Genomic DNA, 26,420 nt, shown 5'->3' with positions numbered 1-26,420 from the left:
ACATTAAATATTAAAATCAAGTAAAAGATCAAAAAATCAGCTTCACCATAAACAGAAGGAAGGACATTTTTCACTTCTAAACATAAATGAAAATCTTTCAACTCAATGTACTCCTGGAACAGAACATTAAGTACTTATTAAAACCTTCCCTTAGCATTACACATTGGCTGACACACTAAAACACTGTTGGTGGCTGATATTAAATCTGCTAGTATAGAGCATGTTTAAGAGAATAAATGTAAACTAAATACAAAATAAAATGCCTACTCCCATGGTAAGCCAGTCAAAATTAGACACAAATTTCCATGGTTGTATGAAACTGTGGCAATAAGCCTTAAGTAAAACTCAAGAACAAAGCTTTGGGGTCAAACTGGCTTTTCAAGGTCCTTTTTCCAATGTGCTTCTCTTCAAAGTTGATTACTCCATCACTGGAACCTAACCATATTCAACAAATTGTTGTTGTATATCACATCAGGAGTTCATTTAAAGCAAAGTAATACACATGAGTTAATTTGTTCATTGATGAGCATCAGGACAGGCAGGCTTAAGAAGGACAGATTTTTCACTCAGCTGAAGTGGCAGACAAACATTTTTAGCACAGTAACACAAAAGCTAACTCTCCCATGGGGGTGCAAATGAGAAGGCAAAATTTGGAGTCTCTCATCACCCATAAAGTACCTGTACGTTTGAGCTGATATAGCAGGATTGGGCATGGAGAAAGGGCTTCAGGATTTAATTGACCTCTTTGAACAGATCTGTACAACCCGCATGAGCTACAGGTAGGGGAGAGAGGCATACCAACGTCTTGTTCAGAGCTAAACTCTTCTTCACTCCTGTGAAGAAGAAACTCACTTCTCTTTTTAAAATGTCTCTGTCCATCTTTGGAGAAATTGTCCCAATATACTAAATGGCCAGACAGGCAAATCAGCTATCAAAGCTTACAGGACCACATGTCTATGCTTGCTTGTGCATGGACAGATTCACTGCAGCTTTTTCAAAACTGAATGGAAAAGTCTTTAAAAACTTTATAGCACTACCAAAAATGGAATTTGGGAGGTTAGATCCAAGTGATGGCTCTTACTCTCTTGTCTAAAATGTACACCTTTTTCAAGTGGCACTTCTCAACAATTAGGGTCACATGCAGTAACCGTGATGCCTCCCCAGTGCTGCTTCCAACACACTGAGGATACATCGGGCACACTTTCAGTGCCGCACTTTTCTTTGAAACAGAGTAAGATCTCAAGCCTTGCTGTTACCTAGGATAAGACCCAGAAGGAAAGAAGGGAACAGAGAGCAGATGAGTCTTTTGAAAATACTAACAGTATATCATACAAACATACTATGGTAAAATAATGATAACAACAACAATATAAAAGGTAGCACTTTCCTGAATCCAGATCATTAGCAGTATTTATTAAAAGACTAATTGTTTTATTTGTTACTTTTTTTCAAAACATATATAATGAAGAAATCAAAAGTGGCTAAAAAACGAGATAAAAATAACCATTTGTTGAACTATATGCAATCTCTATATATGCATTACTGCCCTGCTAGGATTTCAGTATTTTCTGAAACAGTTCTAAAACTGTTTTAGGGTTTATTAATAAAGCAAGGCATTAATGTTAACAAAGACCCAGATCTCATCATTAGACTTTAGTTAACAGACTTCAGTAAGTTTGTAAAATCAGCTATCATGTCTAAGCTTTGTAAGCACTTGTATAAAATACATATAAATAAAATGCTGTCAATAAAAGAGAGTTGCTGCATTAGAAATGCCCTGCGTATTTCAATAATTTGAAATAAAACCACCAAAATATTGATTAATGAGAAATCCATAATCACAAACAGCACAGATGCCAAAATACCACATCATAAATGCCAAAATACCACACAATGCTTAAACGATCTTACAAGGCTGTCTAACTACATCAGCAATAAACCTGGACTAGTACACACAGACCCACATTGTTACTGATTTTTCGGTACAGAAATAATTCCTCTTTATCTGAAACTTTTAAAGGAAACAGGTTTCATTACAACTTCTGCAGACGAGCCCTGAAATTTCACATTAATTTCTGATAACTGGCATGCTGAGACAGATAGTCCTAATCATTAATCAAATTAATTAGTATTCAATATTTTGTGTTATCAAAAATTAAATTAAGTATTTGACAGAAAGAGAACATATTAAATTACAACATCTTCACAAGCTGGCACTAGAAGAATGAAATAAAATGCTGGATTTTGCATTTGAGATCTTTCCCCAGTAGGAAAAGGATTGGGCCCCAATAATCTACAAATGGTATTAGGATAACAATGTATAATGGAATATATAATATCAGGATAAGCATACTTTAGTCCTACAGATTTTTAATTTCATCCCAAAAGAAAAAAATAATGAAGAAAGCATATGCATTAAGATCACTGGATTTTGTTATTAAAAAACTCATAAAAGGAACAATAGGTTAAAAAGAAAAAAAAACTTTTCCTGCATATTATGATTTTAATAAATGCTTAATTCCCAGTTTTTATACTGCAGACAGAGATCAGATTACCAAAACTGCATGTGAACAGTTCTACTTCCCACTGCAAATACTCAGGAGTGATGTGCGTAAAAGCCCCCCCCTTTTTTTTTTTTTTTTTTTTTTTTTTTGACATGATGGCTGATTAGCTGCTGTTGGGCAGTGGTAGGATATCAAATGCAAGCAGTAAGAGCAGGCCAGGAAAATGCCCTGCTCACAAAAGAGAAATTGTGCAAAAACACCAGGGTACTGAGATGGGGACAAATGTTAGAAACAAAGAATGAAAACAAACTCCTGGTACCTGAGGAGTATTTTCCACTGGATATGAAAACATTAAACTTCTGCCCATCACTGGCCAACTGTTTTGGGTACTGACATTTTAAAATGAGTGTATCTGATTTTTTACCCTCTCTGGCACTTCTCTCTGATAATACATCAGCTCAGTTCACATTATGAATAATAATTCCAATTAATTTAGTATACTGACAGATCAGAAGCAATATTCATGCTTCTTTAAGGGAAATGCTAATCTAAGAGATAAATTAACATTTGTTTATGTCGAGCCAGCACCAGTTATAATAACATCTGGGAAACTAAGATTTTGACACAATTTTCAGTAACAAAGAGATTGACAACAGTGAACATCTGCTTCCTTCAGATAAGGAAAAAAACATACTATCCAAACACAAACTTATTTACAATTTCAGTAATATTGCTTAACATGTACACACACAAGTATGTGGCACATTATGTAGGAAAAGTATTGAATAGAATTGAGATGGGGCAGGTTGAGTGGTATCTTTGGAGGACAGTTGCTGACAAAACTGCAAGTCCAAGTATTTTTTTGTGGCCAGGTTGTGCCTACAAACTGCTCTCCCCTCACCTTCCAGCAATGATTCCAACACTACCCGTGTCCCAGACATGGGCACTGGATGGCCATTCTCACATTTTTTGTCCCCCGTGGGACTACATGATTTTGAAGATGGCAGCTGTGCTTCTGGTATTACTGCTACAAGTCTGGTAATGGGCACAAGGTTAGAGCAAAGCTAGAATATTTATTTTTATATGAGCAGCTTCTGCTTTCACCACTTGCCCAACAGATGCACTGAGATGAGGTAAACAAGGACAGAGACTGGCTTAATTATTCTCCTCTCTGTCAGCCATGTGCCAGCTACACTGAGAGCCTAGTTCAGCAAAGCACCTCATCTCTCCGTAAATTTAAGCCACTTCTTAAATACTTCAAATAGACTCTAAATCAGTAACTTATATATATTTTTCTTAATCACAGCTTAATATAGCAGTTTTCTTCTCAAAATAATCCTAACCCTCAAAAAAGATTAACCAATGATCAGCCAAAATTTCTGATTCACTAATTAAAATGTTTGCAACCTGCTGGTATTTATTACTGCTTACAAAAAAAAAAAAAAAAAAAAAAAAAAGCACATTTCCTAATCTGTAATTCCTCTTTCCATCTCCTCAGATTGCAATTAAAGCTCCAAATAAACATCCTAACTTTGGAAAAGCTTCAATGTCAAAACTGTGATCAGTGTGAAACTGATTGCACCATGCATTGGAAGCAAACCATAGTTCTGTGTTTAAGGAAAAAATAAAAAATTAAAATAAAAAACATGGTGCAAAACTGTGGATGTTAGTAGGCAGTTCTGAACAAATTTCTTGTTATATTTTGTGCTGAAGTGTACTACAGTATGCAAAGCAAATTAACACATAATGATGATGGAATCACAATTTTAAAAATAGCAGGAAATATGCAAATGACAAATGCATGCAATGACAGTAACATACACAGGAAAGCATTCAGGTTGCCAAAATATCTTCAGAAACATGTAGTGTATGTGCACCTCTGTATGTATACATGATTCCTTCAGAGCATCATTACTGGGATTCAAATTAGCTACCAAGTAATTAGTAGCAATTCTTATCGCTCTCTATATTCCCTGTTCAACACGAATCAAAAGCCCATATGCATCATTTAGTAAAAACTTTGAGTCAATGTGAAGAACCCCAAGATAGTATATTAAGAAGCATATTTTTCCTTGTTTCCTAGAGTATTTAATACTCTAAATTCATAACATCTGTTGTTGACATGGGATACTGTTCTCATAACAGTCCAAAATATATTCAGTTGTACAATAACTAAGTTGTAAGTATTAATATCTTCATGGAAGCAATTCCAAAACTGGAATCCAGAATCTCTTACAGGAGGTGGATGTGAGTTATGCAAGAGCGAGCCCCAGCCGTCCCAGCAGATGCTCCACAAGCAGCCTAGCAAACAAAAAGTCTCCTCCCACTGTCCTCAAGTCAGTGTTACACGCTGCATAGTGCTGAAATGGTGACAATTTGGCTCCTTCCTGACAAATGACAGAATATCTGATTCTGGTTCTGTGAGAGACATTTTTTGGTCAATCTCATTGCTACTAACCACTGTTAGCTGTTACGGTAGCGTAAGCACTGAGTAAGTCTCACATGTTTACAGTGCTGAGTTCCATATGAACAGATCTTTCTGAGGCGCTTAGGAGGAAGATATAAGCTCTTCTTTGAAGTCCTACTTCAGCAAAGAACCTGAATCTTACTGAATGTGAAGCATAAGATTAGGTTCACAGGGGCTGCATTAAACATTTTCACAAATTAAAAGGAAAGTGAACTCTCCGTCATTTTCTTGACATTTTGGCAGCACATGAATGATAAAAAATGTGAATCAAAACCTCTGTATCTACTACTGTATGTCAGTGTGATCATGCCTTTAAGTCATCTAGTGCTGGTCATCCAAATGGTTTCTGAACCATCAAATATGAAGATAATTTTTGTACAGTCAGATCAGGTTGAACCATGTCTATTATTTCCATTTAAGAGTTTATTCATTTTCTTGGAATTTATTTCCACTTATTTCTCTCTCATTGCCTTAAGTTAAGGATGTTCATCTCCCAGAATGGGCTGACCACATATTGAGTCTCACAACCACCACCCTGTTGTTGTTTTTTTTGTGTGTGTGTGTGTGTGTTTGTTTTGTTTTGTTTTTTTAAGTCAAAAGGAACCATTTTTATGACCACACAAGATCTTGTGTGTCATGTGAAATTTTTTGAAAACAAAAGGTTACAAAAAAGCCAAAATAATTATATAGATTTTAGTAGTGCTTTTAAATTTTGTATTTCTATACCATATATATATTTACTTATATATACTTGCCTCTAAAAATTTCTAAAAATAAAATGAACATGAAAACCAATTAGGCTCATGAAAAGAACTGGTTAAAGGAAAGGATATTAAATGACAAAGTGAAAAAAAAATCATAGAAAATAGTGTGTTGCCAAAATATATGTTGCTCTGAGGTGGTTCATTTCTGGAGCCGGTCAGTGATCCAGTCCTTGAGAATGCCAAGCAGTCCTGTAAATTGCTGAACACCTTAAATACATTGATTTCCATGGGCACTGAAATATTCAAAGCACAGTAATTTCCTGGACAGAGTGTAAATGGGAGGTTACTGGATCAGAAGAATCAGCCTCAGGGCACCATACACATTATCATAAAATTTCAAAAAAATAAGAAAAGGAACAGCAAAATAAAAAGAACATACTTAATTTCCAAAACTTAATACTGAAATCAAGGAGATACGTAACTAGAAAGTCTAACCCACTCACTTGAAAAAAACTGGGTCAGATACAATATTGTTAAAATTGCTGGCCTTTGGAATGAGTCTGAATGTATACAGCTAAAATGTCACAACAAGGTCAAGTTGTTCCCACCGCATGAGGCAACTATGTACGCAAATCAATAAGAATGTTTAATTCATCTCAAGTCTCTGTACGTTATTTTAGGTATTCACATCCTTTTAAATCTTCATTTATACTGACCAACTAAGCGGGCTGCAACTTGATCAACAAGATCTGGGTTTACATCAGTGCTAGCACATTACACTGTTTCAGACCACCCCTCCAACAAGGCTGAGCTTCCTCAGTTTAAGTAGTTTCTCTACTGGGAATTTATACAGGTGCCATTTCAATGGTGCCTGAAATTCCATTGAAAACAAAGCCTTGTTAGCATCTTAGCAGAGCTGTGGATTTTCCAGGATCACTGTCATTGTTAGATAAAAGTAAGGATGGAATGGTATATTTCCAAATGCTGAAGAAAATATTGAGAAAGAGATTCTAAAACACTAAATTTGTATTACACAAGCTGACACAAAACTAATGAAGTAGGAATAATTCAATAGAATCAAAACAATAAAAGTCATTAAAGTTCCCTAGACACTGTAGTATACACTGTTTCATGCTAAAAATGGGAAATCAAGCCCAGAATTATACTGAAACTGAAACACATTCATCACTTGCACAAACAAAGCACACACAAAAAAAGTGAAAAAAAAGACCAGAAACAGACAATACTTAGTACACAAACAGTCTGCTGTGCAGTGCTCAAAGACATCAAAGATAAGACTTTTGTCTAGTGAGTATATTATGAAAAAGTAAGAAATGCAGTGCTAGTTCTTGACTGTGGGGTGTACTTTAGCTGAAGATCACTACTTGATCTCCAGAGTAGTTTCAAGACAAGTGAGTGAATCACTAAAAAGTCCGTGTTCATCACAGCTGAAAGCTCAGCAGTGATCAGTTACAAGTAATGCTGTCAAATTAACACTGTCCATACAGCAACAAATGCAGGGACATCTATAATTGCAAAAGTACATTTTGAGATATTTTTTAATGTCTTCATTAAGGACAATGTCTTCAGTAAGGACATTAGGGACAGCAATTCTTAATGAGTAGGAGTACCACTCCTTCATTTTCTTTCCAGTAATGCAGTCAGTCATTAGACTCTTGATCAATTTAACATAAAATCGGTAAGTAAAATTTAAGGTGAATCAGGCATAAAATTATTTTGATTGTGATTATTCTTTGAGCTGGCTGTATGTGGAATTTGCAGCTGTATAGAGGAATTTGAAGTCCTTAGTGAGACAATAAACTGTGTGCGCACTTGAAGGCATTCTGCCATCTTAAAAATAAATAAATAAAAGAATACATTTGTTTTCTATATTTGTGTGAAATGTATTTATAATATGTATTATTATGCTTACCAAATAGACTAGAACCTAAGAAGTTTAAAAACCATGCACATCACTGTTTCTCAGCAGCAGCTATTGCAGTTAATTGATGTTATCGAAGCCAAAGCTAATACGAACTGAAGGGAGACCTGTATGGGCACAGTATGAGAACTGTCTCCTTTGGCAAGCAGCCATATCCTTGCTCATCTACTCACTTCTGCCTCACTAAGGCCCATGCTTTTGCCAGTAGCTTGTGCTCAGCACCTGATCCAGGCAACTGTGAAGCCCCCGGTCACTTGCAGAAGCAGAGCTCGCAGAGCTATCAGTAGGAAGAAGGGCTGTGCTGTGGGTGAAGGCTGTGTAAACTCACAGGGATGGCAAAAGTAATCTTCATCAAACCAGAGGAACCAAAACAAACCATCGAAACAAAACCTCGGTCTAGACTAGCCCAAGAAATCCAAGCTCCTGGTCAGGTGGTTTACAGATCACTGATCTGAACAAAGCATTTTAGTTTCATTTTGTTTTGTTTTCTCCTCATTCTGGAATGCCTGGAACAGATCACAGCCTTTTCAAACACAGTTTCTATTCCATGTTCCTCAGCAACCTTTTTACTCAGGTATTCTCAGTTCCAAAATTAAGTTACTGTCTAATTGAAGGTCAGGGTATCATTTCTGCTATTCACTGGAGCACTGTGATCCTAAGAATCTGGCTGCTGGCATGAACCACTTTGAAAAATACATTTTAATCTATCTTTTCTCTGAGAAACTGTTTCAATTAAATGGCAGTGATAGCCACAGAAAGGATAGCCAACTTTAAAAAACAAATGAACAAACAAATAAAACATACAGCATATATTTATTCTTTGAATGCTTTTTAGTGAAGTTAAAATCTGGGTTTTACAGAAGTGCTATATAGTGTTAAGGGTTTGCTCTCTACTTTCTTTTGATAAAAATATATCTAGAACCAAAATGTGAACACTCTTAGCAGACTCTTTTTTTTGATTTGGTAACAGTATGCAATGCATAGGGCTTAAGAGCCACTGTACACTGGCCCCCATTAAGACTTTGGGTATATCACAACTTTTCTGCCTTGCTTCTCTCGAATAGAAAATAGAGATATTGCAATTATATTCACCACTTAAGAGTATTTACTGAAAATTTAAAGTTTTTTCAAAGATGTTGCATGTTAACTATCCCTACTGAAAAGAAAGCATTTGGGTAAATAATAAAATCTATCAGAGACAAAAAAAAGGAAAAAAAAAATAAAAAAAATAAAGGTATCTAGCAAGTAGCTTACTAAACCAATTTTATGAGAAAATGAAGGTTTTTAGCCAGCTCATAAAGTGGGACTGATGCACAGAAATATGCAATCTTCAAATAAGATAATACCAAGAAACCACTTACATCTACAGCTTTCTCTGATTAATCTGTTCTTTGATAGGTGTGAATGCTGGGGACCTGCATCTCCGTAGGTATTTGTGGATAATTTTGTTCTCAGAATGCCAAGCAGACACGATCTCCAGCAGGTGTAATATGCTAACTACACCTGCTGAGTGTGCACTCATTGAGCATTTTTGGTTGCTGAGTTGGATGTAAGTCTCACTATCTTCAGTCTCCCTTTTTGAGCTCTTGACATGCACTAAAGAGAAGAGGCATTTTCCTCTGAAATTTCATTTTGACTAGTTAAAGAAACATGTATGTATGGACAGCATTTGCTCCAGAGCTGTTCTGTGGTTTGTTATCTTTCATTTATCTTTTTTTGTCATACAGCTTTCCTTGTTAAAACCAGCAAGTCATAAAGAAAATAAGAAAAAATCACAATTTCTCTCTTTTTATTGTCGGAATACCTACACATGTAGTGGCCATTAATCAAACTTTTGGTGAAAAGATGGAGTCTTCAAATAATTTTAAGAGTAAATTGAATTTCAAAACATTTACTGCAGTATTGGAAAAGGAAAAAAAAGGGGGAGAAGGGGATTAACATTCTATTTTCCATGGCATGAAAGTCCTTATTTTCTCTTTGTACCTTTCTTCCACTACCTCATGAGACATAGATGCTAAAACCACTTTATAAAACGTACCTCCCATGGGAAAAAAAAATAATTATTTGTTAAGCTAAGCCATTAAAACAATTTACAGATGCTTAAATTATCTGAGTCAAGCTACATACAAAAATCATTGGGCTTCAAATAAAATAGCAATTGAGGCTTCATTTCATTTTAAACATTCTATATATTAAAAAAAAAAATCCAAACATAAATAGAAAGATATAATTCCATTGTTTTACTATACTGTGTGCACGTGAAGTTTTACTCATTTATAGTTCTATAATAACAGCTTGTATGAACATCTATGTCAATATTTTGGTCTTCAATTTCAGTATAAAGCATACTTTTGTTAAAAAAAGAGAATTTGGGGATATAAAGTTTACATTTTCTGTATTTCTTGATGACAGCAATTACTTTTTAGTGCATGAACAGTTGCTACTTACATTAACTTCTGTTATAGCAATATCAACGACGCTACCAACAACAATTAAGGCATCAAAAGTGTTCCATGCATCAGTGAAATAGTGCTGTTAGGACAAGCATTCAGCAGAAAGAGAGCAAGAGAAAAACACAAACAGAAAAAGAGAAGAAAAGGACAGTGTTATAACACAGAAACACTCTAGACTTCTCTGATGTACCACTATACAATCTTTCCCTTTTCTTAGCTAAAAAAATTGGTAGAAAAAAAAAGGCTATTTATTTCCCATATCAACATAATTGACCTATGAATGGTCTGTACTCAAACTTTAGAAACATCAGATCAAAATCTGTGACTTGTCCAGATGATGGAAATAGTGGGGAGACAGAGAAAGAGAAGTAGGGACTGGGGAAAGTAAGCTGGGGTATACTCACATCAGCTTCACTGAGAACGACGTCTACTATGCTGCCAATAACGATGAGGGAGTCAAACGTATTCCAGGCATCACTAAAATAGCCCTGAACAGAGCAGGCAGGGTGCAAACGTTTGTGATTACACATGAAATGTCAAATATTTGCATACTTCTGTTTAGTTTTGCATAAACAGAAATTAGTTAAACAAAACCTGTGATCTAATGAGAAAACAAAACAAAACAAACAATATTGCCTACTGAAGGAAAAGCAACATATATGTGCATGTGTGCGTGTGTGTATATATATACACATTATATGTATACATGTACAGACACACACACAGACACACGCGCGCACTACACATGCATAACGCACCATTAGATAAGCATGACTTTGGCAAGCAAGCCATCATCCAAAACTGTTGTCTGGGACTAACCAGCAAGGCTGAAAAATTCTGATATATATCACCTAACAAGCACAACAAAATCCCTTTAACCATATTTCTACAGGACCAAGCCAATTGAAACCTCCTTAGCATTAATGATGTGATGTCCTACCTAGGTAACTGGTAAAGAATATTTAAGGGTCATCACTGTTTATGAATGCACAATTATTATCAAAGTAAAACTGTGCAATAAAATATTGCAGAACTGACTTAATCTTCTATTTCAGACCCAATGACCTCTTAAGGTCCCTTCCAACCCTTATAATTCTGTGACTCTGACTCTATTGATAAAGAAGGTTTAATATAGAAACCTACATTTGCTGTTAGGGCCTGATTCTGTAACCTGTGCTAGGAAGCAAAGCACCTTGAACAAGTTCTTAAGGCTTTTAATGCAGCCAGTCCAATGTCTGAAAATTTATTTTCATAAATCATTTAGTCACCCTTCCAACATTTATGCCTTTAAATATATTCTCTTATGGATATGTTAGTAGTCCACTGCTGCAAATTGTTATAAACTAGTATCTTCCAGCAAGAACCCGAATTAGCTGTGTCTACTGCAATCAAAAGTGCATGTTGTGCAAGAAGATATTTGGGAAGAAATCAGGAGGTAAGTTACAGGATCGCCTGTCACTGCAAACAAATCAAGGTGTATTATGCTGCTGAAGGCAAGTCTATCAATACAAGATACGTAGGTTTCCTACAAATTGTGGATTTTGCCTAGTTATTACAGAAGTTCAGAACTGCACAAGTTTCTTTACTCATCCTTTCTGTCATTCAGATATAATGACTTAAGAGCCTATCACGGCTAAGGATTGTACATTATATTTCAAAGGCTGCAACGTACATGTTGTACATGTGCATTCTGCTTCCAGGTAATTCATTTTAAAGTAGTAATTTGTTAGTTGCTGTTGCAGTTCTAAAAAGTTAATTTAGCAAAAAGTTAAAAATAACAAGTATGCTGTTCTTACCTGATGTCTAGTTTCACTTATTATTATGCTACTTGTTATAAGATAATGTTTTAGTTGAGTAGTTTAAGTTGTTATGTATGTTTACCACAGAAAATAAAAATCTGAATTTTTTTTTTTTTTAATTTAGAAGTGGAAAATATTTTTCTCAACATTTTAAACTGTTAGGACTTATAGTAACTGTTCATTTTAAAAGTTACACCTGTGTACATGATGATTTAAAAAAGTGAATGTTAAATTTGCTCTTAGAAACTACGGAAGAGCTGCCACAGCAGATGACAGCTCTATAGAGTATTCCAGGAGAGAAAGCACTGAGCAGGTTCAGGAAAGCCTCCTTCTAAGGCTAGTCTTTGCTCCCAGAATACTGTACTTATTAACACTACTCCATTTTAAATTTTAGTTCCTTTATAAAGAAAATTGTTATAATAATTCCTTCATTTAAGGAAGGAGCTGTAGGAGGAAAATCGGTCAGAGAATGATTAACTCTACAACCCATTGTGCCACATGATTTCTTTCTCTGGGATTAATCATCAATTCCAGTCTTGAGGCAAAAGGCAACGTTCATGGATTTGGCTTCCTGAACAAACACACCCACATCTGAGAGCTCCTTCTCAACTCCCTGTCACTCCTTTATCCATCCCACCTCACCAAAACAAACCATTTGCAAAGTCCTGCTAAACTTCATGTTCAACCATCCAAAGTTACTGAGATTTACAATCCTGAAGAGATTGGCAGCTGCCAGCTAAAGGCAGCAGCTATATTCTCATGACACTCTTCCTTGTCATTTATATGCCTTACTTCTCTTATTTAAAAGAAATATCTTTGATTTTAACCTAATTTTATATACATACATATTTAAAAGACTGGCAAACAGCAAAATGATAATCAGCACAATCCTGAGGTGTGCTATCCATCTTCACCTACAAAGCAACCAAAAAAGGTTCTCCAAATAAAGGTTAATTTCAGCTATAGTAAAAGTGACGTGACTAGACATGCTATAATATAAAGCACTTAAATAACAAATTCACATTTCAATTCAATACTGCTAAAATACTTTAAACATTTATTTTATGAAACCTTTTCCAACAGTATAGACAAATATTGTTCAAAGTAATATGTAAAGCAAAAGCATACAAACAAAAAAAAAAGAAAAGAAAGATGGTTTTGGAAAAGGGAGGAATGGACAAGTCACAGCAAATAAACATCATGCAAATAAGTTGTTTTCACCACTGCAATAACCCAAAATCAATTCACTTACTAGCCATCTTTCCTTTTTTCTTACAAAAATCTGATGTAAAATGACATGGAAAATCATTACAAGTTTAAGTAACAGCTGACTATAATGAAGCTGAACATATGGTATGTGTTGATGTATAGTTTTATATTTCATTGCTATATTTTGTTTTGTAATGTACTGACCATACTAAGTAACAAACTTTAGCGTATGTGGAGAATGACATGGAGAAAAATATGCCTGCTCTTTTACCTTATATTGTGAAAAATTTATTCATTTAGAAATGCTTAAGGATAAATCACAAATTCTGGGGAATATGTAGGCATAGAGAATTAACACAGAAATATATTTCTATTGATTTATCACATAAATATTTTAGTACTTATAGTACTCTTTTGAAAACTTTAGGGCCTCATTCAGCGAAGTACTGTGTGTTCCCAGTCAACAAGTGTGCCAGGCACTCAGCATCACCTTTAGTATCTATCACTTATCCAAGTTTTATATACTTCAGAGTTGGAAGGTAGTCTGCAATACCTCAGTTTTATACAACACAGTATCATAGTAGGAGTACCAATAATTTGTAATTGCCCTAAGTTGGCAGGAACAGCAAAAGCAAAGATTACGCTTTTTACAGGATTTTTGTCAGTGTTATTAAGGGGACACTGTCAAACAGATCAGATAAAAACTAACGCATTCTTATCTGTTCTTCTTTTTACACATAGAGTAATGGAGTTTTTATTTGATGCCTTAAGCAACTTTGAAATAATTTATAAAAAGCAAAAAATTAATAAATAACAATATCCATTCTGCTAGACAAGACGAGGTAACCCAATGGTGACACAAACAAAGTAAATGAATCAGTCTTTTCCCAAAAAACATTAAGCAAAATTTTAGGCTTGGCTTCAGACTGTTCCTACGATGACATTTTTAATATTAGTTAAAACAATTCATTTTTGTTTTAAATATGTTTAAAATTTAGATTGCAAAGAGACGTTCACATTCTGCTTAAGGCTGCTAGCTCATTTACAGCTATTAACAAACAAAGTAATCTATGTTGCCGCTAGATTATTTCATGTAGTTGAAAAAAAGGTTTCAACCTTCAAGGAACAAGGAACAACCTTAAAGATATTTAACTCTTTTCCCTTTGTGCTAATTAATATCTGCCAGATGTGATTAATATCATGGCCTTTTAACCTTGTCCTGCTAATTAACAAATTTTAGGTCTTCTGTTTCTACAAGGTAATGAAAGTCAGGAAACAAGGACCTTTCACTGACAGTGGATTCCCTTCAAACTCTCAGTTTTCAGACTCAGGGAACCATTACAGTAAAAACATCAAATAAGACAGAAAGCATGTTGCAACAGTTAGAACCCAAATTGTACAAAGTCTTAGAGACCACTATTAAGACACTGCTTTCAATAATGAGTAGGAAGTCCATAATACACATGAAGAATTTATACACTCATGATCAGACCACTAGGTTTTGTATTTTAGCTGCTATTGCTGACTATAGGCATAAGTGTATGGTGAACCACACAAGAATTCACAATCTTTTTTCAAAGAGCAGATGATAAAATGCAGCAAAGTCTTCTCAAAATTCATTGTGTAACAAGGATATAGAACAGGAAATACATATCAAGAAATACAATCAGCATACTCATGGCACTGCATAACTATCCCCTCTAGGGCTTCATATTGTGTTAGTTTTGATGTGAAATCCTTAGCATTTAAATAAGATAGGCGACAAAAAATATATTCAAATAAATTCATTAGAAATGTACAATGGACTGGACAGTGCAGAGCAAGACCATGGGAGAGTGGAAAAACTGTCACCCAGAACTCCACACTTCAGATCTCAATGCCTGACCTCAAGTGATATAGAATTCATCTACATCTTCAGGTGAATATAAGCTAGCCTTAAATCAAGTAGCTCAGGCTACACAGCAGAGCTCGTGGCTAAATGCTACTGAATAAATATCCTTGAAATGCCAGGAAGTAGTTATGCACCTACCCCACACTAAGCTCTGAGCTGCCATGGCTATGTTGCTACATCAGAGCTAGTTTGTTTAAAACAAAAATTTTGCTTTAATTTTTTTTAAGATTGCCCACAAAGACTACGATCATCCACTTCACTACTTAAAACAAAGGAAGTGCAGTTTACATTCAATTACAGATACAGTTATCCTGGGTACTTTAAGAGAAGGGCGATGGAAAATGAAAAATACCAGCCTTGATGGTGAGATCAGGAAACCTCAAATGGCATGACTGACTTCCTTCAAATTCCACGTATATTGAGTGACCCCACTTCACTTATTTACATAGATATAACACCAGAATTAGTATTGATTTCATTGTAATGAAAACAAAATTTAGTTTAGCCTGTCATTAACTTTTGCACTGTCATTAATGGTGTATTAGAACTGAACATACAAGACTGCATCGAAGTTTTTTTTTTGTTTGTTTTTTAAGTCAATATTAATTGTTATCAGTGTCTCTTGCAAATCTGCGTTTGAAGATGTGTCTGCATTCCTTATTTTGACAGTGTCCCTCTAAGGCAAGGAATCCAAACTGCTCAGTGTGGGGCCCTCTACAAAATGGTGTGTGCATATAACTGAAAACATTAAAATCTAAAAAGGCTATTGAATGTTCCAGTTATTTCTGTGTATGTTTGTAGTACCTGGCTATATTTTTAAAAGTAAGGAAAAAATTTTGCATTGCATTTCGAAAAGGTTATGTATCATAACATAACATACAGGTCTTTACTGGAGGTTAACTTGGTTTAAGGTTATGAATGTAGTACTATGAATAGGAGATGAGGAAGTGCTTATATCAGGAAATGATTTATCTGATTTAGAAAGGGACATTTTCATTACTTCAGAATATTCCAGATCTCATCAACCACCTTGTAATGTTTGCTCCGATATCTGCATTTCATTTCCTGGAGCTATTTATATACACACGATCAGATTAACATTTCAATTATGATTTCACTCATAGATAACTGTGGGAAACATGTAGGTTCCTTTTGTTCTTTGAATAATACATAACTAGTGTGAAACTTACATTACACTTAATTCTTGTAGTGATGACCTAATTAAATCATGTCTAAAACTTACCTTGGGTTTGAATGCAATCAGTTTCAAAACCATTTCAACAGTGAACACTCCTGTGAAAACCATATTCATAATGTCCATTGCATCGTTAAACAGCTTAGACTGTCCGTAGTGCTGTGAATGAAAAATATGACATATTTAAAAGTAAAGGTTTTAAAATAATAAATGAAAGTAAGGCAGAATATGAAAAGTTGGCAACGATGGAGCACAGGAAAATATTTTCTAATAGTATATTTTGATTCACACCTATATACACACAAGACTAGCTGAATATCTCTGTCCAAAAATGGCTATTTAAATCTATTCTGTTCAGGCACTGAGTGGAACAAATTTGGCATTCCTCTACATCTGGGGACCCTTAGGACAGTTTTGAGGAGGACCGTGTTCGTCCAAAAAAAGAGTATTAGACAAAAGCAATTTCCCAAATCTTTTAAAGATCCCCAGATATTTCCCCAGGTTTTAAATTATATAGCCTTATGTCATATCTGCTTAAAAAGCCTGCAGTATGTTAGTCACAGAAAAACATTGTATAGGAGTGATATATTTAAGAGCATAACAGTGCATGCAAATTTATTGCAAAAAGTAAGTAGAATTGGTATATAGATTGGAATTGAAAGATTCTTTTTCATATCAAAATCAAGAGTACTGGGGAAAAGAAAGAAACAACTTGGAAAAGTAGATAAGAGAAGCAGCTGGTGAAAAACAGTGGATGTAGCATGCAGGAAAAGCAGGAAAATGTAAACACACAGACAAAAAGAGCATGTGCAAAAATACACCCAAATACATACAAACATAGAGCTAATATAAAAAAAACATATTTGCACATTTGCATCATTATACAATTCTAGAGTTGCTTCATATATGAAGTCTTTAAACTTCTGAAGAAGATACAGACATAGGTAGTGGAAATATGGGTTAGTACATATATGAAACAAAGACTTAACAAGTACAGAAGTTACAAAGGGATGAAGTAATCTTAAAGGCATTGCATAAAAGAATAAGATAAAATATCTTTTATTAGATGAAAGAATCTAAGGGGTTCAGAGAAATGTTTGCTAACAGAGAAATGTTTGCTAACAAAATTTGGCTTTTACATTCCCTTCACATTTTCTTGCACACGGACAACCTTGGGAATAGACATTTATAAATTACATTAAATTACAATGATAAAATATAGATCAATGAGCTTCATTATGTTAGGAAGACCATCCGCATCAAGCTCTTTCAAACACTTATTTCAGAGAACTAATGCACAGATTAGCATGCATCACAGAAGAGTACTATAATGAGAAGTTTGTTTTAATTTCACTTTATAGAAAAACACAAGTTGCTGTAAATGAAAGGCAGCGTATCACCCACATCTTTCCTTGCAATTCATGCCACTGGCTTCAGAAGAGCTTTTGGTTTTCCTACCTGCATAGCCAGGCAAAGTGTGTTCAGCATGATGAGGACAAACATGATGTATTCAAATCCAGTAGAATTCACCACGTACCAGAACTTGTACTGGTAAGGATTTTTTGGAATATATCTACGAAGAGGACGTGCTTTCAAGGCATATTCCACACACTGACGCTGTAAAAACAAGCACATCAAAAAGTGTCAGACCATACCTAACAGTGAATCAAATTGGAATATAATTAATCGTAAGTACAAAGTGTTAAATATAAATCTTAGAAACATGCAGTGTATCTACTTTATACAGATTTCTTATTATTAAGTACCAACTTAATAATACCAATTAAGTACCAGTATTAAGTATTTTTATTATTATGTACCAACAAAGTAATCAAGTAGCTTACCGATCCTCATTCATTTACAACTATATCTGATCATATACATTACTCAGTTGCATACACAGAATCAGAGTGCTCATGGAAATTCTGAAGTGGTACCTTTGTACAAAGTAGTAGCAGACCACAGACAATATGTATGTATATGCATATGTATAGTATATAGTACTATGTGCACTGTATTTTACACATATCGTCATACTGATACCCAGCCATCGTAATAATAATGAATCATCAAGAATTCACTGTAAGGAATCTCAGTGAATAATAATAATGATGACTATTAATTAGTCTGTAAGTCGTGCTTCATCTTTACAGTTTTCAAACACCAGTGTAACTGCACCGCATAAAATCCTACAGTTAGCAAAACAGCTACTAAATTGCCCAGCAAAAGCATGTCACGTATGTAGGAACATCACAGATTTTCCAACCCCATTACTCCTTTCCAACCCCATTACTCCTTTCCAACCCCATTACTACCTGAAATCTTCATATAAACTGGACATTCCACTAGTCTTTTGAAGAATGCTTACAAAGGCTTACTAAGGGAGCAGAAAATGCAGTATGAATGCTCCCCTAGGTTTCATGCTTACCTATGTTTGAATAAGTACTGCTGTGCTACAGTCAAACATGATCCCCTGAAAAATCATGACTGGTGACTGACAAGTTTCTCAGTCAAAAGATTAAACAATAAAAGGGGATGGGTTTTTTATTTGAATCTATCACCTGTGAATTTCTAAATAAATAGGAAAAAAAAAAGATTAGAATGTTTTGAACACATTCACTTTCTTTGAACGTTTTCAGACTATTCATCATGTAACTTTTATATTCTTGTTCTTAATGTGTAATCAACCTCTGCCTATGGATAAACTGGCAAATGCTTTTATTCTTCCTAACATGACACTGAGAAGTGAGACACTAAGAAGTTAATTTAAATTATCAAGCTTAAGGTAACAACCTTCACAACAAAAAGACTGAGATGCTGGGATTACAGGAAGAGGAACATATAGTAACCTGAATATTAATTGATAGTATTTACTAGTGCTGTGCTACTTTTTTTATTTTTATTTTTTTTAACCTAAGATATGTGTTTGATGCCCTCTTCTGGCCCAAAGCAGAAAAGAAGCTCTTTGTGCAAAAATAGTAGTAACTGTAATAATAATAAACAAAAAATTCTTTTAAGAACTAGAAGAGTTTATTTATTTTAACCTGATTTTTGTCCAGCTCACAGTTCTTATATTCTTGTTCTCCTTGTTCTTGGAATGTAACAATGACAAAACCAACAAATATGTTCATCATAAAGAAAGCAATAATGATGATATAGATGATGAAAAAAATGGATATCTCCACTCTATAGTTGTATACAGGTCCTACATTCTCGCCATTCGAATCAATAGCTTTGTACAGCAGCCTGGGGGGGGAGGGGAAGGAAGGGGAAGGGAGCAGGGAGAAAGAAAAAGAAAAGAAAAAAGTTATCATTAAAATGGCAAAAGAGAGTAAAATATGCAGACTCTGAGGACAGATTTCACAAGTGGCCTCCTGTTTATTATTATCTTTCTCTGAGTACTGCCAACACGTACAAACATATCAAACAGAAGCACACCACACAATGCTTTGTTTGGTGATTTTTGTTGTTGTTTTTGGTTGTTTCAAAATAATTAAAACAATGACCAGCTTGGTTTTTGCTTTTCCACATAATGTTGTCCTGGAAGACTACTCATTTAGGTAAATACCAAATGGTAGCTTGCTCTTCCAGGGTTTCTTTATGCATTGTACCACTTCCTAGTTTTATCGTAGATTTATTCAAACACCTAAAATTTTCATATTAGTTAGTATTATTTAAATTGCATGATGGATAAATATCAAAAAGGATTACTTTCAGTAGAATTAAAAGAATAGACTGTTATAGCAGAAGTAGCTGAAAGATTAGGAATCAAACAATATCAAACACAAGATTCCATTGGTATGAACAGGCACACACATAAAAAACTATTATATTCAGAGATTATACAGTACTTTTAAGTTAGCCTATATTGTGCTCCTAATTTTAAATTGATTTCATTTACTGTAGGAAGCCTGATTATTGCTTGACTGTTTTGTTACCCCTGAATGCCCAGTAAATGATAGAGAACTTTTCTGGAAAATCTGTCTCAATAGTAATGTGAAAACATGGAGAATTCACTCACGCTGGCCAGCCTTCAAAAGTGGACACTGTAAAAAGGGCCATCATAGCAGACAGAACATTGTCAAAGTTGAAATCACTATTTTGCCAGACCCTCTCTTTGACCATTGGATTATCAACATCTCCATCTTTATAAACAATGTATATCCCCCTGTAGGAAAGAGAAGGAAACAAACTGCCATTAGTGAAATATTAAATTAGACCTCAGATTATTCCATGCTCTGTTCAAAATAGTTCATTTTACTCCATCAGCAAGCTCATTTCATTCCCTTGATAACCTGTGTTGACTGCCTTTATTTTTTTAAATTTTCTGCTAGATCTCAAGATAGCAATTCAAATTTATTCAAACCTGAACTGCCTGTCACACATGCTTGCTACATTTTAAATTATTAAAAAACAAAAAAACGCTTTCTTTGCTCAAGGAATTCTCACCGGCATTCCTCAGGATTCTGTTTTGCCTCATCAGTGCATCTGTAGAATTTTCCCTATGTATAGAACAAGAAAAACAATGATAAAATGCAGAACAAAGAAAATGCATTTACACTAAGTCTGGTTCAGCCCACTTCCAGCAGCAAGCCACACAGAATTCAGCTCAGCTTTGCTCTTCTTGATTATTTGCAGATTTTGAAAGTTTGCTTACCTTGAAGAGCTGCACTCCAATGCAAGCAAACATGAACTGCAGCAGAGTTGTAACAATCATGATATTACCAATAGTTCTAATAGCCACAAAGACACATTGAACAACATGCTGGAAAGAAAGAAAAAAATTAAACACAGCTTGGTATTTAATAACATCACAAAATACTACCATAAGAGTAAACACCTATTTTATCACATTTAGATTACTTTTTAAAACTACCATTTTTGCATTGTCAGTATTATACGTGTTACCACACATAAACTTGTTTTCTAAATTTGTAAGATTGTTGAGGTAGACCTAGCAGCACGTATAGATTAAAAAGTACATAAGCACTGTGGAAGAACAATGGAAATATTGCTGTGACATGTTGGTTCACAACAAGCATTATGGCCAAATCTCTCCATGGCAGTGGTGTTCCTCCACATATAAACCGCTGTAATGGTGGGCACCATCTGGCCTAGTACATTTAAGAATCAGGAACTGATTTATGGTGTTGCCCTGTGACCTTCTCCAGGGAATTTTTCTTGTGCTAGACTTTTTAACCTGAGGCAGTATTGAAGAATAAGGTCAACAGAAACGTAACTTAGAAAAAGATAAAAATAAATACTTTAAGTCCTTTTGCTCTGTTTATTGCCCTTAGCGGCCTCAAGACTCTTAAGACTCTGAGGATCTTCACAACTGAGATAGCACTGGATCTGGGGGAAAAAAGAAAAAAAAATTCTGTTACTTTTAAGGAAACTGATTTTATTTCTAATAACAATGTTCTTGCAACTTCCTTATACATGAAAATTTTTAAAAAAATATATCAAAATTTAACATACAAGATTTTTTGAAGCACTTCTTTACTGATCTCTTATTGATACTAGAAAATAATATCAACCTCATAAATACCATAAGGATCATTTTGATTTCTGGAGCAACTTGGGAATTAACAGCTCAGAATCTTGTCTGACACTAATACAATTAAGTTTGGTCAAGAGAAACATACTCCCCAAAGCATTTTTTCCATGTTGACAAGTTCTTTCAAATACAGTGTTTAAGTCCTGTAAATCCACAAATACCTTAATTTCCAACCAACTGGATTTAAAAAGATCTCATTCAACTCACATTCTCTTTCAGTATCTACAACTGTATTTTGAGATAAAATAGTAGTAGATAGCCCTTTAAAGAACATGCTGTGAAACTGAAAGCTTGCATAATTGGTAGTACAAGCAGAATACAAATCGGGAAGCAGCTAATGGACACCCAGCCCTTGCTCTTTTCTAGGTCAGTAAAGGCTTCATAGATGATTCTGAATGAGGCACAACTGCTCACGCAGTGAATTAGTAAGCACCTTCAAACTATTATTATGTTCTGCCTCATCCAAAAGAAGGAAGCAAAACATACCTTCACTACCACTTTCAGTCCTGATAAAGGTACAACTTTTCTCCCCTTCAAATTCTGTCAGGTTATGCCAGGAGGGCAATGCCAAAAGAACAAGTTCATAGAACTAGACTGTACATATGGCATTAGCAATAGCACAGAGTAACCTTTTGAAACTAACAAACCTCCTGAAATCCCAGGAATTACTTGCTAAACAATAGTGTCGTGGTGCTCTTCCCTATTCTCTTAGCAATAGCAGGAAGCAGGAATTTGTTTCCAACCTGTATTAGTAATGAGTTACAACACTCTCCATGTAACTCTCCATTCTTCCCATTCCCACCCCTGAATACTGATTTTGCACACCTACATGCAATGGCAGAACAAAAGGAGCTGGAAGATTGATTTCAGCATAAAACCCCAAAGCAAAAATAAATTGTTCACATATAATACTTACTGAATACCAAATGATACCAGAGAAACACCCACAACCAGCAAATCCAGCAAATTAAAATAATTCCTGCAGAAGGACCCTTTATGAAGAAACGCTCCAAAAGCTGTCATCTAAAAACAGAATTGTTACATGTTTACTCTCCATTTCAATTTATTCAAAGTGACATTTAGGCTGTTTACAAGACACTCGCCTAGAGTGTGAATGCATACAATAGCATCTCATCTTTCTAAAAGGAACTGAGATAAAAAATCCCACTACGTGTGTTAACTAACTTTCATTTAAATCACAATATTCTGCTCAAGCAACACAAGCAAATATATTAATTGTTTCTGATGTCAACAAATGTTGTACTCATGTAAGGACTGATCTCACTGAACTGATTGGGCCTTTTACAGAAAAATAACTAAAAGAACCATAAAACTCCCACACTCACTAAACTATAAGGACCAGATTCTGACTCTTAATCATTCTTTTTTGTCTTGAGAATTGAAGGAGCTGAAAATGCATTGCAAAATCCTGAGAGTAAAATCTGGTGCAGAAGCAGTACAAGGCTGTCACAAGGCACCATCACATTGCTATTTTTCTCTTTCACGCTGGAGATGGGTTAAGATAATGAGTGGGTACCTTGGAAGACAGTGTACGTGCTGTTTGTGGTACTGCAGACTAGGATTCCTCAGGGCAGTGGAACAACCCGTAGACAGTCCTAGCTCACTTCACTTCCAATTGTATAGAGTGTGGTTATTAAACTAATTAAAATCAGTGGGAGTTAAACACTAATATAACTATATAAAGATGTATCAAGCCTACATCTCTGTACAAACATCCATTCACACTGTAGTATGTGATCATTTAACTGTATTTAACATAAATACTCCTATGAATGTTAAAATATATGAATGTAGAAATACAGCTGAAGTACTCATCATCCCATCTGTATATGGAAACTCATGCTTCCATCATAACAAATCCCAGCAGAAGCATTTGACTAAAACTGTTCTACAAAAAAGCCATTCTATCCTTTGCTCAGGTCAAGGCAAACCCTAAAACAAACGAGGTAGTGAGTATGGCCACACAGCCTTCAGAAGAGACAATGCTGGAGAGCACTCACTGAGCTGAGCATCCAGGACACCACCACTGTTGCTCTTTTCCTCCTGCCTGTAATTCCACACCAATGGGTATTGGTTTAAATGGTGTGGGATTAGCACAGCTGGGGCAAGGTTAAAAGCACAGGGCCGTAACCTGGCCTTCACTCTGACATTTTCACATTTGCCAAGTACTACAAACAGGATGGTAAACTGGATTTGAAAGCTATGAAGGGGTTACATAAGAGAATTCTTAAATGCTTTAAACTGATATTGCAGCTTCTCTGTTATTTATATCCTCACTCATAACCTCAACAGCATATAATGTGGAAATCCTCATGTCTGCAGAGAAGGCAATAAAACAGAGCACAGGGAGACTCTTCACATGTGAGTTATTCTATTTTAATACTTGCTTTTTTGGACATGTGCAAGTTTCTCCTCTGCAGCTGATAATAATGCCACTGGTTATCTTCTTGTCGGTTTCACATATTTTTTGACTGGAAATTAAGGAATGCTATTTTTCCTACAGATCTTGAATTTGCTCCCTGTAGAACACACACAGCTTCTGTATGACTTGGATACTGTCAAAAGCCCAGCGCAGAACCCAGCAGGGAAAACATGGAGGACTCAAGCCACAAGCAAGCAAAGCCAGAATCTGAGACATGTTAGCAAAGCAGGCATGTATATGTACAGTCCGCTACTTTTTTTATGGTACAACTTACTTTCTTTATAAATACATGTGAGTGCACTGCCAGGAAGAGCTTCCTGGAGAAAGTGGAGTCAGGAGCATCAACATTTTGGGCTCTGATTGGACTCCTTGTTTCTTTGTAGTATTTAAGAATGCCAGATTTCAGTAGCTCTGGTGCTTCCTACTTCCCTAGAATAACTCAAAGTCAGAATCTTTTGCAGTCAGTAGGAACATTTCTTAATTTATCCAGTTATGCTTGTTTATGCCAGAATTTATAATTCCTCTGTCTGTGGAGAAACACAACTGGAACTACAGAAGCTACACAAACTGCTGCTCAGAGCATGTGGGTGGTCTATTGACTCTCTTCTGCCACAGAACTGGAACCAACATATTTAGTATGGCTTCTCAAATTCAGAGTTTGGAATTGGTTTGTTCTAGTACTACAAAACATTTCAGTGCTTCATTCTTTTCTTTGTTTTATTTTTCTCTTGATGTGAAAAATCTGGATTTTTTTTTCTAGAATGTTAAAAATGTTACAAGATTTACCACTTTTTTAGCAAGTTCCTCACTGCTGAAAATGAAAAGGGGATAAACAGAAGTCTGTGAGAATATCTGCAAGCATAAATATAGCCTACTACTTACAGTACAGCTTATCTTGTAAACAGCCCAAATATTGCATCAATTAGTATTAATCAAATCTCATTGTGAAGAGTATGCACAGCAACATGAGCAAAAGCTGGGAGAAGAGATTTTGTTAAGCTTAATCCTCAACTGGAAATGTAAAGTTTATGTACAGATTCTTAGTGCACCAGAAATTGTATTGTATAGATTGGGGTTACTCAAGCAAAAGCTTACGTTGAATATGCACTGAATTAAATTTTTAAGAATCATACAAAATAACAAATTTTATATATATATATATATATATACTTTTATTGCTTTGTTCAGCATTTTCCCCACGTGAAACTAACATGCTCAGTTATACAGCTTCTTTGCCAAAATAAGATTTACGCGTGTAAAGTCTGAGTAACCCCAATGGATATTCTCAATAATCTGTACACAAACTGTACATTAAAATGCCAATTTTGAACTCATGCATGGGTAATACATTTAAGCAAGCATATTTATGCCTTTCTGTGTATTTAAATGTATGCCCAAGATAAGATAAATGCAAAGTATCTTAGTATACAGATAGATAAATGTAAGATATCTTGCAAGTCCTGTTGCAAGAAAATAGTTATCTATTTTAGCTCTGTGAATATAGTTCAGCAAGAGAAACGAGAAATTACATGCTCCCTCCTTACAAGACTGATCAACTCTTTTTAGAAATGCCAGAGCAGGGAGAAGGAAAAGCTCATGCGCAGTGTTTTGTGTTTTTTTTTTTTTTTCCCTTTTCTGACAACTGTAAGTTTTAAAAGGGTAAAAAAAATGAATTACTAAATTGATGTAATGATAAAAAGTCAGCTTCTACATGCATCCAATGGCAAAAAATAACCAATCAAAACTATAAGAAACTGTCAAATAAAAAAAAATCCTCTTGTTTAAAAAAAGTTTAGCTTTGATAGCTTAGAGAAAAGGCGAAGAACACTTCAAGTGCCTTTTCTTGGCAGGTGACACACAAGGAAAATCCTTTTAAACAAACTTCCTTTAATAACCTGTTACCTTCAAAATGATCTCAAATGTAAACATACTAGTGAAGACATAATCTGCATACCCTAGGATCTGGAAGGTAAACAAAAAGTTACAAACATTATTGCTAAAGCTGCTTTTGAGCTAACAAGGATCAATTAACAAAGCATTACCTTTAACAGGATTTCAACAGTAAAGATGGCTGTGAAAGCATAGTCAAAGTAACCAAGTATCTGCAAGGTATAACACGTGCCACAGTAAGAAATCCATCTATTAATAATTTTTTACAATTTAGACCACACGCACAACAACACCTGAAGAAATATTAATAGGTAAACCGGGAATTAAGTCAATGTAGTTTAAAATACCAGCTACTGTGCAACCATT

General features: G+C 35.0%; 1 protein-coding gene across 1 annotated transcript in view; it reads right to left on the bottom strand.

The window, feature by feature from the left end:
• The window catches only part of CACNA1D (calcium voltage-gated channel subunit alpha1 D), a gene marked incomplete at its 5' end in the record, with an annotated part of 190,000 nt that overhangs the window by 40,676 nt on the left and 122,904 nt on the right, over positions 1-26,420 (bottom strand). Inside the window, 10 exons of the mRNA XM_082768090.1 lie at positions 10,475-10,558; positions 16,213-16,323; positions 17,623-17,781; positions 19,209-19,410; positions 20,186-20,332; positions 20,614-20,666; positions 20,822-20,929; positions 21,429-21,516; positions 22,638-22,744; positions 26,207-26,266. Of these exons, the coding sequence (XP_082624216.1) occupies positions 10,475-10,558; positions 16,213-16,323; positions 17,623-17,781; positions 19,209-19,410; positions 20,186-20,332; positions 20,614-20,666; positions 20,822-20,929; positions 21,429-21,516; positions 22,638-22,744; positions 26,207-26,266 (1,119 nt within the window). The remainder of the gene's footprint in view (positions 1-10,474; positions 10,559-16,212; positions 16,324-17,622; positions 17,782-19,208; positions 19,411-20,185; positions 20,333-20,613; positions 20,667-20,821; positions 20,930-21,428; positions 21,517-22,637; positions 22,745-26,206; positions 26,267-26,420) is intronic.

Source organism: Aythya marila (assembly GCF_965140915.1).
Source record: "Aythya marila genome assembly, chromosome: 10".
Lineage (NCBI taxonomy): Eukaryota > Metazoa > Chordata > Aves > Anseriformes > Anatidae > Aythya > Aythya marila.
This window is presented reverse-complemented; position numbering and strand designations above follow the sequence as displayed.